Genomic DNA, 14808 nt, shown 5'->3' on the forward strand with positions numbered 1-14808 from the left:
GCCCCGGCAAATTTCCCGTGGGAAAGGTGCAAACAAAACCCCGAACAATCCTGGCCGCATCCTGGTTGTAGGTTGGAATCGGTCTCGCAAAAAAACAAGGAAAGTAAAAAAACTAACAAACAACCCCAAGAAGGGTCACCGGGGAAGGCCACTGCTTGCCGTTTTTCGTCTGCCTCTGCGGGCGGCTTAACTCAATTAGGGCATGGCCTAACTTTTGGGGACTTTGCGTTTTTCGGTGGGAAGTTTTTTCTTCTTCCTTCTCGCTCGCTCATTCGCTTCTTAGCGCCACCGAGGGCAACGCCCTGCCAGGCTTTGATGTGGACGATGGGGACAAAACGACGATTCTGTGCCGGTGAAAGATTTCTTCTCCCGTCCGTATTTCTTCGGAGAAGCAGAGCTTTTTTTGGTTTTTTTTTTGGTCCAGCTTCTTCCACCGCAGTTGTCTCCAGAGGGTTTGGTGTGCTTTGGCTGTCACACGCACGCCGAATCACCGTCCATCCACCCCCTACGTTGAGGGCTTGCGTGTGCGTGTGCGTGTACGTGTGTCGCCGAACGGTTCCCAGTCGAGGAATAAATTGTCAGCAGGGAGCAAGATTTCGGTCGAGCTTTTGCGTTCCTTCCTCCGTTTTCGTCCTTAGCAGGGCTCGTCCGTGCGAGAGAGCAGCATCCTGAAAACCCGGGAAAACTTATTCGCACGCCATCCCAAGTCACGGCATGGTTGAGTGCGTTTCAAAAAGCGATGGGGGGAGTTTTTTTTGTTGCTGTTGAAGAGAACGGACCACCGGCTGGACCGGCTGCAATGGCGAATGCTAAGCGTTGCGGTGAGACTTTATCATCCCGGTCCCGGGAATGCATAATTGATCGCAAAACATTGCGCCAGTCATTGCGCGTTCTTTTTCCTTTTTGACCATACGCTCACCGTGCGCGTGCGAATGTGCTGTGCGGAGAAAATGCTAATTGAAGCCCAACCGTAGCCCGAGGCGCAGCAGGACGATTGTGGATACGCCCGACGCAGCTGTTAAAATAAATCGACATTTTTACTAATGGAAAACGGAAATAATCCAATGACGGGGAGGCTTATGTGGGTGGTCCAGCTGACTTCGATTCGCAGCGGGTGGTGTTAGTTTTGCTAATGAAATTGACACACTTCCATGGTGGCCAACACCCGAACGGACAGCTCATTTCCAGCGCGTCCGTTAGTGCGAGTCCGGTGAGCGGAAAAGAAATTAATGTACGAAAACGATTGAAATTCATTAAATAATGCATTTCCATACGGTGGTGCGGAATGCGATGGCTGCAAAACGAAAATTTTCTGCTCCGGGGTCCATTCGGAGCACTTTTCAATTCGAGCATTGACTAAATCGTTTGTCTCGTAGCGTTTTTCTGCTCAAAATGAGGACAAGGAAACCCGAATAATGAATTCAGCGTAGATGTTGAAAATTGTATTGAGAAAAAATGCTCGAAAATACTATTTGACTTTGAGTGAATTCCTTTATTTTTGTATAGGGTATTTTTCATTTTTATTTATTTTATAATAGCAGAGAAACATAAGCAATTTTCCTGTTACATCGTTAAAACCAACGTCATTACAAACTCAACACTGATCAACTGGTTAGAGTTCAAGCGTTATACAAAAAGAGAAAACTAAAACCAATGAATCTTTTTCTCAAATGCTTGCTTTAATTATGGAGCTTCGTATACATATGACCCTCATGGAAAGAAAATCAAGGTGAATTTGATTCCCAATACCTGATAATGCTGATTCCGGATACTTTGAATCAAACGGATTTTAAGCTTGAGATATTACGTTCCTATTGTTTTTGCAAATGAGACTATTCAATCTGATATTGCCAAAAGTTACTCTCTTAAAATCACTAACCAATCTTCTACATATCTCTTTAAAACAACGCAACGATAGTCAATCAATCGAATAATCGATTACCTGTAGAGCGTTTACTCGCCAAGTTAAGTGTTCTCTCAAACGCAGTGCAAACACGATCTGTCCATCGATCGACCCCATCGAGCTGACAATCTCGTGCGCACGCTTCGAAAAAGCCACGCGCTCAGGTTTTCGGAACGCATCAAACCGTATCATTGATTGTGCGTTTTACGGGACATTTCTCCTCCCCGGGCCAGTTAGCACGCGATCGCTAACGAGTGCACCTCACCGACGATCAACGCGACAACATCAGCCGGTTGACATCTCGAGAACCGACCGCATCGGGTCACTGTCCGTCATCTCAGCTGGTCCGGGACACTGCGCGACAATTCCCACACACACACGCGGCCGGTTAGTTTGTTTGCGCAAGGATCGCGATCGCGCGCCCACCAACATGGAATGGAAAGCCCTACTGTTGATGCTAACCGTCGTCTGTGGTGAACTACGGGCTGCCTTTAACGAGTCCGATTCCGTCGGCTCAAGGGTGCTTTCGAGACGGAAACGATTCCTGCTGTTCCCACCCGGATCGAACATTCTGGTAGGTGACTTTCGATCAAGCGATCGTCGAACTGATCACCACTGATCGCGATCTCTTCCACAGCTCACGTCCTTCTTCGGGAAGGGTCTGGTATTTCGCGGCCCTGCCGGTTACGTCGTGATCGGTGAGCTCGATCTGTACTACCCGTTACCCGACTACAAGTATCACGCGAGCGCCCTCAAACTAGGCAAGATCGCCATGTACCCTCCGGAGCCAAAGAAGCCACCACCACCTGCACCACCCACAACAGCGAAACCGGCAGAACATCACCACGATGGTGGAGAGCTAACACCGGCTGAAGTCCAGGAGTACTTGAAAGCACACCCAAACACGTGGATCCCACCAGGTTGGGGCAAAGAACGTGCCGATTGGAACACGTACGGCGCATACGGCAGTGAACCGGGATACGATTCGGGTTATTGGCGTACGGGCGATCGAGGCTCTGGTACGCTCAATCGATACCTCGGTGCGAACAGCTGGAATGAAGCCGGCCAGCCGTACGGACGCTTCCGGCGATCGGTCGTCGAGCAGGCGCTTGAGAACGATCGTGAGGATGATCACGCTCGATCGCGGTGGCTCAGTGGAGAAGCCTTCAACATCAGCCAGCACGGTGATTGGGAGCACTTTCATCATTATCGCGATCGGCGCGCTTTGTTTAGCCATCTGGAGGATACCATCGGTGCTATGTGAGTATAGTTTGAGGTCGTTCGTGAAGTGATAGACTCGTGAACTGAACTGATCGCTCTCACTCATCACCACACAGCACCGGGTTCCACATGAAGGAGTGCATCCTGCGGAGTATCTGTGAGGCGAAGAACATGCTGCCACCACCTGGCCGATCGATGGCGATGGACATCTTTCGGGTGCTGTTCAGTTTCCCGCTTCGTGAGGATCTCACGGACGATTACAGCAGCGCGATGCGTGATGACGCTACCGACTGTCGAGCACGGTATGGTGCCGGTTGTCCAGCGAGTCTGCTCGATTTGGTGCTGTTCGGACGGTTCGAACCTTAGCTAGCAAATAAGTATCACTGTTTATCCGTGAATAGACGTTCAATAAAGAAGGTGAAGGTGGTTTATTCACACGATTTGGCGATGGGTTTTTTTTTTCTACATCCGTCACATGAACCCGTGCGGGGTCGAATACCTGCCGAGGGCCAGCTCGAGCAGTGAGAATGGACAGCGATCGTACAGTGACCGGCATGGTGCCATATTACGGCCCTTTCGGTGCGCCTCATCATACAACCGGTGGTCGGTGGGCTCAAACGAGAGCACCTTCTGCTTCGGGAAGCTGAACAACGTGCGTAACATCTCCGCGATCATGTTACCACCACGGGAGCCGAAGTACTGCGGGCTTTCGCACATCGCTCGCAGAATACAATCTCGTCCGGCATACCCCATGCTGTCCATGATAACCTCCAGCCGTTGGTAAAGATCACGCCGATATCGTCGTTGTACCATCGGTTTTGGTTCCGTCATCTCCTTCTGGAAGCTAACCGTTTGATTTGGTAGGTTGTACGCGATGCCCCAGTTAAGCGCCCAGCTCACGAACTGGTAGTTCGGGTTACCGTACAACCCGATCGTCATGCATACGGCCACCTGTGGAGATCGAGTGACACATTAAACACCCATCACAGAGGAAAGACATTAAGAAGAGAGGTCGCTAAGGTCGTACGGAAAAACTGGAACCCTCGGGAAACACCACGAAGCGCTTTCTTCTCGACAGCACCCGATCACTGTCTGGTCGATCGTTCCAACTACTGCTGCTGCTGCTGTTGGAGTTGTTGGAGGTGTCTATCTCGTCGTTGGTGGTGATGTTGAACGCTTCGCCAAAGACCACCGCCACGAGCACGCCCAACAGCTGTAGGAATCGCATCTCGATGAGTCGTTAAGCGTTGCCCTTCGAAGATGCAGCCCGTTTGACAGAATCACTCGTTGCTCGAGGTCTGCTGGAACACTGGTGACTTCGACCGAGCGATCAAGTGGCTTCCATCGGTCGTCCCATGAACGGTCATTAAACGGTATTCGCCCGAGGGTGCTAAATGGTCTCCGCTTCCACCAGAGAGGAGGCATTTTCCACAACGCTCGGAACGGTTTTCTGGAGCAATTAGCATGTTACGCGTCGCGTGTCGTTCCATCCGCCAGGGCTGATCGACCACTGGTTGGGGTCAGATGGAAGTGTGCCGATGTTTAGGGTGCTTTGTGGCACAACACAAGCACCAGCTCGTTGGCGTATCCATAGGGTCGAGCTAATAGACGGTCCAATTTCCAACGGCGCAAAGGGTTCGCCAACTCGGAAGGGTCGCCCACGGTGAAGGTCCATGAAAAATGCAAACCAAACACCAAACAGACGTTCCCCAGCAAGCGAGCAGAAGTAAATCGGAAATGGGCGTTCATTAGTCGACTCGGACTCGACATTCGACAAACACGCAAGCCGCTCCTGGGGCAGCTCGTACGCCGGAACTGTGCCGCGTGACGGTGTTAATTTTTTGATGGAGATATTTCCGTTTGACGCAATCTGATTCAATTCATTTCGTTTGGCGGGTGGGAGCCATTAATAACGGCGCGAGGAATGGCCGTGTGGCGAGGATGTTGCGGAAAATGGTTAGTTAGGTTCGAGATAGACGCACAGTTACATTGGTGGCGTTGTTCATGCAGTTCGCAGCTACAGTTGACCATTATCTTTCGTTTGCTTGCTTTCAGGGTACAATTTTGTTGACCTCGGTAGTTTTTCGAGCATTTTAACCGTTTAGGGAATGAAACAAAATGATTGTTTTTTTATTTTGCTCCAAAATGGCTCTACCAAAACCGCGTGAGAATAAACCGATTTGTGTAATTGGATTACCGTAATGGGTCACTGAATTCCAAACGAGGGCAACAAGTAAAACCTCAATGTGTTTCACCATATATATTTGAACGATGCTTTGGTCGTATACATCTGTGAATTTTGAAAATGTTTCTCATGAGAATATTCTGATAGTTTGTGGAAACCTCTTACTGACAAAAATACAACAGATGGGACTTATCGATGAACGGTGACTGAAGGTCCAATTATAATTATAATTTTTCCTCATTCCATTCGATCTCCAAGCAATATGCTAAAATCCAGCTAAATTTGAGTTTTTGGTTGATCCAACAATTGGTGGCATATTTTAGATATTAGAAACAGCAATGTATCGTCAATGATACTTTATACTTTAACTTGACGTACCGTACTAAGAAGACGAAATAATATCGAGTTATAACAAAATCTCGTTCATACAATACCATATCCTTCTAAGCTGTAGAAATAAACTAACATATTGCACATGATTTTGCCTTATGTGACAGTTAATGACGAACTATCATGTGAAATTTCAAAACTAGCTGCCAAAGTTCCTTTAACTTAAAGCAAATCCAACTTCAAAGAAATCAAATGATCAGAATGATATGTAAATAGTTCGAGCTTGCAGCATGATAACGCAACAACTCGCAGTGAATAACATCACCTCGGAAAGTATTGCATTTTGAAATGAGACAAAAGCGTGAAGAATTTAGCGCAAAGATCAAAAAGCTACGAACGTAACTTTTAAGAAATAAATTACACAAACATACTAAAGTATGCCTATTAAAGTAAACCTGTTGGGAACTAAAAAAAAACATCGTCATCACTCACCTGGAACAAACCTCCCTCGCTCAAGATCCTTCCCAACCCCTATAAAAGCTGACGCACACACACAAAAACACACGGTTCATATTTTTTTATAATTTATTAATAACGCGTAACATTTATTTATATATGTATATATTAATAAATTTCTATAATATACAATCTAATACCTTCTTATCATGTGTTTTGCTTCGTTTCGTAAGACTCTGCGCTGTCAGCTTAATTCACCCTTCGCCCGCGCAGGAATCGGAAATCAGAAATTTTACAACCCCCCCCCAAAGCCCACAAACGCCCGTTCGTTTTTTTTTCTACCGTTTTGCCGTTGCCAATTTTCCTCCACACTGGCTCGTGACATTTCGCGTTCGTGTTTCATCCAACTCGTTTGGTTTAGTGCGTGTGTGTTCGTTTTTTTTGTTTCCTTCTTCTTACCGTGCGGATCCTTCCACTTCCGGACTCTGGAAGCCATCGAACATGCGCTGGGAGTATGCGAGGGTGAGAGGAACGCTTACTCCAACAGGGCGTGGGCTGTCTGTCTCCTTATCTCTGTGTGTGTGTGTGTGTCTGTGTGTGGCTGTGTGTGGCTGTGTACGATCAATTCACCCCTTGTGCGCGTCGGGACGAAGGATTCCCGTCGGTTTTTTGGCTGGCTGGCAGGATGCTAGGGGATGCTACCGGAAGTAATTGCTTCCGCCTCCGCCAGGCCCACTCCAGCCCTGCTGTGGCTCTATCATTTATGTATTCCCACGCACACACACACACACACACGCCCACACACATCCGTCCCCGGGAAAAGTGTGCAATTGCCGTTCCACGGCGTGCGATCATCATTTTGCCCACCATATTTGCAGCCATCGATCGAGCGCGCGTGGGGTGCTGCGCATAATGGTGTGCCACCCCCTGAGCCCACCCACCACGGTGAGCAATTTGTTGACGCTTTTAATGTGAGTGGCGCTCTATTCACCCTCGTTGGGTGTGTGTCACACTTGTGCGGATGCCCCGGTAACATTAAGATTGAGTATTTCGATCACAACACGATTGCCCGATTTTGCCGTGCACTGACCCGACCACCCACACGGGTTGGCATTGGGGGACAGACGGGGGAGGAGGACCAGTTCTCTCCTTTCTCCCTTTCTCCTTCCCTCATCATCCCCTACCTAGTGGCCGTGCAACCCCACGAATGCCTGTCAGGTGTGCACTTAAAACTATCAATTGCAAATGAGTGAGAGATTAGTTTCGAGCTCTTCAGGTTGCGTTTTTCGTCGCTGTTGCTGTTGCCGTTGTTATTCCTGTCCCCTCCCCACCCCACCAGTCGGCATCCTCTGCAACGCGCTGCATCCCCTGTACCGATTGTGTTTGTATCGTTTGGAAGGTTCTTTTTTCCTTCCGTCCATCCTCGTCATGGGGGCTCATCGTTTTAATGTACTTTACACCCTCGCCCCCTGTACGCGCGCGTGTGTGTGTGTGGGTGTAGGTATGAGGGTGTGTTTTGTTTTCCTCTTTTGCCCCCCGTTAGTATTTCCTTAGCACTAAAATCAATTCACCAATACTGTGTATAGCGTAATTTCGATTACGATTGAGTTTTTGCCGGTTCATTCTCGATTCTTCTTTTTTTTTGTTTGGTTTGTTGAGTTGGTTTTTTTTGTTTTGTTGTTTGTTGCTTCAAGTGTGGTTATAAATTAGTGGCATGTTTTTCCATCCCTTTAACGTCATCTTTCGTAATTTTCTTCTTCTTCTGCTGCTGCTGCAATGAATTATTTTTCACCCCACCGATTCTACCGCTCATCTCTAATCGTTCGTCACGTTATCGTTCGTACGTTTTTCTTTTCTGCTCGTTTTTAGTAAAAAGTGTGTTGCTTACAGTACAGTATGTATATGTATATTTATATGTATATATGTATATATATATTATATACCTATTCATATATATATATATACTAATTTTCTTGTTGTTGTCGCTGTTAGTTTAGTTGTCTATAAATAATTAACTTTTATTTTTTTCCCACTTCTATACACACGCGTGCCTTTCGGTGCGTTGCTAATTGCCCGAACGCGCCATTTTTTTCCACCGACACACGGTCACGAGCGGTTTTCCCAGCCCCACCGTGCCATTCCCTTACAATTAAGTTATGTTTTACGCCCGTTCCGTTCGTCCTTATTTTTCCCTATCTCTCTTTCTCTCTTCCTCTCACACGCTCATTCTCTACTGCCTTTCTCTTTCGCTCTCTCTCTTTCTCTCTCTCTCTGCACTGGGGAAACAATTACAAAAAGTTATTTACGTTCCTTCGTTTTAAAAAATATATTTACATTACTCTCTATGTTCAAGAATCCAATGAGACGTCTCGCTGACCCGCGCGCACACACCCAAACCCGATCCGCGTTCGCTTCCTGGTACTGCCACCCTCCACCCATCCCTCTCACAATGGTGCGTGGGTGGGGTGGGGGTGGGTGGTGGCAGTACCACTGAAAAGGGGGGCGCATCGCGGGCGGGTGGGGCGCACCGGGCGGTTTCAAAACCCCGACATCGTCGATTAAGATTCACAGCTCTGGTTTATGTTTTGTTTCCATTTTCAATTAATTTCATTTGATCAAGTTAATTGAAAAGTACGAAATGTTTTCACAAAACAAAAATCATCACAATACAACGAAAAGTTTTTTTTATTTTTTATTTTATTTTATGTTCGTTTTTTGTTGTTGTTGTTGTTGTTGTTGCTGGTTTTGCTATTTATTTATGCACTGGTGCGCGCTTCCCGCGCCTTACACGCTATGTATGAGCCTATGAGGGGATGAGGAACTCCTCGGTGCGACGGTTGGCGGTTGGCGGTGAGGGAGTCGTGTTGGGTGGGATGGATGGATGAGAGGGGTGGATGAGCATAATGTACAATATACGGTTCGGTTCCGATGCTTGCCTAGTAGGACACCTACACCACCATCGGCAGCAGCGCACATCACTAAGCTTAGCTTAGCACTGCTTCCTGTGGATGTCCTTTCTCGTGTGGTACGAAGCTGGTGTCTCGGATATCCCACAAAGTACGATTAGAGAGTCAAATTTGATGCTTAGTTTCTGTGTTCTTTTTCTTCTTCTTCTTTTAACTGCTTATGCTCCACGCCGGGGGTTAGGTATGAAAGTGTGGGTGTAGTGAAAGTTATCGCTCATCGCCAGGTTTTTTTTGTCCCCCCCTCCCCCCCCCCCCCTCGTTCGGTTGCTAGTCGGTGAGCTTATCACCTTCTCCCGCTTCGCCTTTTCCTCCTTCCCACCCCCGCATTCCGCCCAGCCGCAGCCGAACCTGCCCCTAGCTGATTAATTGTATATTTTTTGGTAGTTTTGTCGTAATTTTTATGCTTTTCTTACAAAAGGATTACCTATACGTATAAAAAAGGGGGCGTCTTGAGTATTTTTTTTACCGCACGGCTGGAGCGCGTGCCCATCTTTTAAGTGTGTGTGTACGTGTGTGTATGTGTCTCGGGATCGACTGGGCTTCTCCATCGGTCCACCGTTTGGCACGTAACGCTTCGCTAGACTCGAAACTCGTCCCGCGCCCGGGTTAAACTCTGAGTTTACATGTTGCCCCCCTCCCCGGTTGACCGTACAAAAAGTAGAAGTATTAGTAGTAGTACATGCATACGTTTATATACTTGAAATTGGCTTCCACCCTCGGAGTGTCCTGGTGGGACTCGCAGGGTGCGCCCACGCGGCTCAGGATTAAGGACCCGCGTCAGTTCAGCTAGTGTAACGTGTTGTTTGTTTGCTTTTAATATTACTTTCGTGTTTTGCTGCTCGCTAATGCTGCTTTGCTATCCCATTTTGTACAACGTTTTGCCGCATTTTGTGTTTTTTTTTTCTTGCTTTGCTACGTATTTAGATTTGGAGTGTTGTTGTTGTTTTTTTGTTTGCCGGCGCTCTGCGGGACTCAAGATGCGGGATCGTGGATGGATGGAACACGCGTGTACGAAATGCATGTTCGAGGGAAAAAAAACAAAAGCCAAAACCGAACGCAAACGGAAGTGCGATTGTCTCTCTTTTACTCTCTTTCTCTCTCTCTGTTTAGTCGTTTCTTTCGGTCTTTTCTTTGCTATACCTCTCTAATGAGCAAGCTCCACAAGCCAATGAAAGAAAATACCGCTACAAATGTTTGGGAAAACGAGCGCAATTGCAAAAGGAGGAAAAAAAATAGGGAAAAGCCGCAGCCGCTTCGACCGATCGAACTCGATCCAATCCACGCGTATCGATCGTCACAACGATGAACGGTCACAGTCGGTGAAACTAGGATTCGCTTTCTAATGATTATTTGTCGTGAGTTGATTGTTGATGCAGTAAACGATTTGATTCGCTCTCTTTATCATTCTTCCTTTCTTTCTCTCTCTCTCTCTCTCTCTCTCTCTCTCTCTCTCTCAGCTTTCCCTAGCTCTTTCATCGATCAGGTTTTACTCCATTTTTCCAACGCCATCTTGATGTCTTCTAGAATAGCCTACTAGTGCTTCTCTATCTCTTTTACGCGCGTTTCTCTCTCGCTCCTTCTCTCGTTTAAAAAAGGGAGGCGTCCGTCTGAATGGCTTCCGCCGGCGACGCCTGGCTAAGGATAGTAAATATGTACACTTTGGCAAACAACGCGCAATTTACAGTACTAGCACTGGAACAACCTTCGAATTTCGGATTTATTATTTGCTTTAGTATTGCCGCGAATTCACCCCCGCTCGGTAATCATATACGCAAACGCAAAGCCCTAACCTTCTCACGCTTCACAATCGCAAACTCAATGCACGAATCGAGGGAATCGGAATGCTCAAATAGCGCCGCTCTGAGATGCAAAGCTCCTGTTAAGAGGGTTGGTTGGATGGTTCGTGCGATGCGAAGTTACTAGTCGATGTGCTCGCCACCCACTCCCACGAGTGCATGCAAACGTTGGACCCCGCGGTCCCGAAAAACTAAAAGAAAAGCTTCCCCATTCAAAGGCCTTTTGTTGGTCAAAAGGTGCCGTAATTGAAATGTTTTAATAATCCACTTGCTCCCGTTTGCATTCGGGATTGGGAACCTCAGGAAATGCACCACCGCCCCACTCGACAATACGGTTCTTTCCGGTTAATTAACCTCAATTTTGACACGGTACACCGATCCCACTGGGTATTCCATTCATGCACCGGCTCATTCAGTTGACGTACTGACCAAACGCCGATCGTGCGAACTAAACCAGCCCCGAAGAAAAAGGAACATTTTCCCGAACTGAACGGTGCCGGGGTTGGAAAACCCGTCCGATTGAATTGGCCCCTGCTGCAATTGGTGGCCTGCTGATTGTTTGCGGCATTAAAACGTGCCGTTGCTCTTGACTGCTCAGGGTGGCGCAATTCGAACAAAAGGGACAAAAAACCGAACACAAGCTCAAAAGCTTCCGGGCCTCCGAAACAGGTCACCCTGATGTCAACCGGTTCCGGAAATGACGAGAAAACGGCTTAGAGAACCACGTCAACTTTCCAGCTGCAGCTTTGCTCGCGGAACTGACGAGGATCGCCCCCCATTACGGTTTGCTCGTTACCGACTACGACGTGGAGACCGCGACAAAATGGAGCATGAAAACGTAAATACACAACCCCTCTCTGGCTCCGTGGGTTGGGGTGTTCCGGACCCAACCCATCGCTCAGGATGCCCGGGGTGCGGATGGATTGTGCGCCATCGAGTGCGCCGGAATGGGTCGTTCGGGACGGTTTGATTCACTTGGATCGCACGGCCGCACGGTTACAGCTCGAATGCAACGCGCCCTTGATGGCTCCCACGTCGCTAAACATCATTGTCGACAGCGGAGACTCACGACATCAGGGGTCTCCTTTTTTTGTCGTTCTTCCGTTTTGGTGAGCTCAAGCCCGGGATATAAGACGACGGATGGCTCGATGTTGTTGATGGTTTGACCGATTGGGTGCGGTAACGTTTTGCCACCCCCCAGCGCGCGAGGACATCCTTCGATCGTGGCTTTTGGGTGGAAAATCGTTCACCGACCGATGTCACGTTTCTAGCGGGCGCTTGCAAGTGCAATAAATTCTGTGGAAAAATACTTCCGCTCTCGCTGGTGCTCTGAACGCGGGGGACGATACGATTTTTTCCTTCATCCTACTGTTTTTTTTGCCTTTCACTCCCTCGCTTGCTTGTTCTTCTCTCTCATTCGCTCTTTACCGCAACACGTCGGTGGAAAAGCCACGACTCGTGTTCATACTTTGACATGCCGTGTTGTGTTGGCGTGAAAGTCGGTCCTTTTTTTATTTTTTTCCCCCCAGTAGAACGTCCTTTTTTTTGCGCGCCATTTCGTCATTTTTATTTGCAATCGCACCGCTCCGCAAGCAACTCACATTTTGGGACATTTCTCCGTCATTCGGGGTGCCCTTTCGTGGCCTTTAAATGGTTTAATTCGATCAAATGATTCGCTCCACTTTCGAGCTTGATTTGACGAGCTTTCTAAAGGGGGTGGGGAGAAAACTTCACTTTAGCACAAAAATGAACCACTCTTATGCTGCCCTCGCGCGGAAAGGACACAAATCCCCACATCCACCACAAGGACGCAGGCAAAGAAGCAAACCAGTAATCGGATGCATCCTGTGGGTGCCTGTGCCCGGATGCAACCACTCGGCCTTCGGAAGCGTGACTTTAACGCGACACAACCAGTGACCAGTGCCGGTTGGGGTTCAAATTGGATCACGCCCAGCCTCTGCCTGAGCCATCCGTAATGGAGCCCGGATGGGAGTGGTTCATGTGAGAAGGCGAATGCAGCAACAGCAACGCAAAAAAAAGAAAACAAATAACGCAAAGCCAAACGAATTTATCCCGGAAGTGTTCTTCCGGTTCCCGGGGCTAACCTATTTGCGTGGGGTAATCTCCACTCTGACTGGGTATCGCCGGTTTCGCTCGTTCGTGGTGACGGAAATTAAAATTGACGACGATTCGCTTCGTTTTCCAATTTCCTCTCACGCTTTCCACCCGCTTTCCTCGTCCTCGGGCCTCGTCACACGAACTCCGAGCGAACCGGGCCCGGCGCTCAATCCCCGTCGAAAAAAGAAAAAAAAACAGAATGGTTTAACGCTGATCGAATTTCTTCGCTTTCTAACAGACCAATTGTTCCAGCACCACCCGCGTAATAAGGTGGATTTCTGTTTGCGCTCGCTTCTTATCAGAACGCAAGGATACCGCCCTTTTTGGCGAACGCGATTAATCGAATCCTGGGAATCGGAACCGTCCCAGCCAACCGTGGGGTCTTCTTTTATCTCGCGCTTCGAAATGGGAACAATAGAAGCGCTCCAGCGAATCCGGCGCGTTTCGTAGAAAATGCTGTCCGTGAAAATGAGCTCGGGCTGTGCGGAATGAATCCGATGCAATATAATCATGGGGCGGGGCCGGGAATAGGGAGAACTCACCTCCGGGAAAACGCCACCATCGCGGCGGAATCAACAACCATTTGCATGCACTCGAGTGAAGAGCCATCTTGTGCCTTAATGATTATGAAGAAGGGTTTTCTCGCTACTCACTTTTTACGACGCACTTTATCTACCACTTCCGGTCTCTTCGCTTCTCTCTGTTTCTCTCTCCCACTCTTGCTCTCTCTCTCTCTCTCTCTCCAATTCTCACTCTCATTCGGTACTTCTTCCCTAAACTCGGATAATAGCCAAATGCACGACATGTGACTGGAAGACACTCGATTTGAAATCAGGGTCATGCCATAATGTTCAAAAGTTTACGGATTTTTTTTTTGGTTTTGGTTTCTTCGCTTATGCAATACACTGGATCACGTTTAAAGATTATCATTGTGTGTGTGCTTTTGTGTGGTTTTGTCTTCTCGCTGTCGGGTTTTATTTTCTTCCTTTTCCTTTTCCCGGGCTTCATTCTGTTGGGAGAAACTTATCGTTTTATCGCGAAAAAGGTATGCAACGCATCGTGTTTTAGGAAAAGCATGCCCACACTGCGTTTTAAATGTATTTATTTATTTGAAAATAATACTGCACTGGCGAGGAAAGGCTGATAATTTACGGTAGCTGAACGATTAAAACAACAATAGAAAAAATACTTTCAATTTTAGTTGCACGAGTGTACGAGCAAACTGATTAATTGGGATACAAAGCTAGTGCCGTAACGAGGCTATTTAAAATCCGCCACATTTGAAACACCGGTAATTCAAAAAATGAAATAAAAACAGAAAGTGATGTGAAACAAATGGGTTCATCAAAGTCCACACAGCAATCACAGAGCCGTTGCCATGGCAAGCTGCCTCGGGTTGTTTTAAGCACACAAAAAAAAGATGGAAAACTGATGTATCTCACCACCTAATTTGTGGTGAACGTTACGAGGTACAACTGCCAACCATAACTCGTGCAGGACCGCTTCAAACCCATCCTGGGTCGACATGCTCAGGCCGTGACAGATATGTGACTCTCTGCCCGGCCATGGAACAAGCAGCAATGGGAAGCGAACCGTCCAAACGCAGGCTCCAATAATGCACAGAGCGCAATGTGCAAATTGCATTTCGATGGGCATTGGGCCATCCCTCGGTAACAGTAACTGGGTAACGGAACCACCGTATTTAAATGGCACACAACAGGGCAGAGTGAGGAAATAATAATACACCCAACCCAATGCCAGCCGCCCCAGCCGAACGCTCTAACGTATGATTCGCCTACGTGCCGCTGTAAAGCCGGATAAATGTTAGCTATA

At 47.8% G+C, this 14808-nt stretch overlaps 2 protein-coding genes across 2 annotated transcripts; one reads left to right on the forward strand and one right to left on the reverse strand.

The window, feature by feature from the left end:
• The first annotated feature begins 2333 nt into the window (after positions 1-2333).
• LOC128721966 (uncharacterized) lies at positions 2334-3490 on the forward strand. Its single transcript, XM_053815780.1, has 3 exons — positions 2334-2477; positions 2541-3163; positions 3241-3490. The coding sequence occupies exons 1-3, from the start codon at positions 2334-2336 to the stop codon at positions 3488-3490; spliced, it is 1017 nt and encodes a 338-aa protein (XP_053671755.1).
• Positions 3491-3595: 105 nt separating this feature from the next.
• LOC128721977 (uncharacterized) lies at positions 3596-4352 on the reverse strand. The gene is made up of 2 exons (XM_053815791.1): positions 4152-4352; positions 3596-4075 (listed from the first exon to the last, which is right to left on the reverse strand). Exons 1-2 carry the CDS (start codon positions 4350-4352, stop codon positions 3596-3598), a joined length of 681 nt encoding a protein of 226 aa, XP_053671766.1.
• Between the last annotated feature and the right edge of the window lie 10456 nt (positions 4353-14808).

Source organism: Anopheles nili, chromosome 2, assembly GCF_943737925.1.
Source record: "Anopheles nili chromosome 2, idAnoNiliSN_F5_01, whole genome shotgun sequence".
Taxonomy (NCBI): domain Eukaryota; kingdom Metazoa; phylum Arthropoda; class Insecta; order Diptera; family Culicidae; genus Anopheles; species Anopheles nili.

What these genes read in the sequence shown, in the direction of transcription:
- LOC128721966 (XM_053815780.1), top strand. Translation starts at nt 2,334, where the DNA reads ATGGAATGGAAAGCCCTACTGTTGATGCTAACCGTCGTCTGTGGTGAA. An exon ending in CACCCGGATCGAACATTCTG is followed by an intron (nt 2,478 to 2,540) that starts GTAGGTGACTTT and finishes TCTCTTCCACAG; the next exon opens with CTCACGTCCTTCTTCGGGAA. An exon ending in GAGGATACCATCGGTGCTAT is followed by an intron (nt 3,164 to 3,240) that starts GTGAGTATAGTT and finishes ATCACCACACAG; the next exon opens with CACCGGGTTCCACATGAAGG.
- LOC128721977 (XM_053815791.1), bottom strand. Translation starts at nt 4,352, where the DNA reads ATGCGATTCCTACAGCTGTTGGGCGTGCTCGTGGCGGTGGTCTTTGGC. An exon ending in CCGAGGGTTCCAGTTTTTCC is followed by an intron (nt 4,076 to 4,151) that starts GTACGACCTTAG and finishes CGATCTCCACAG; the next exon opens with GTGGCCGTATGCATGACGAT.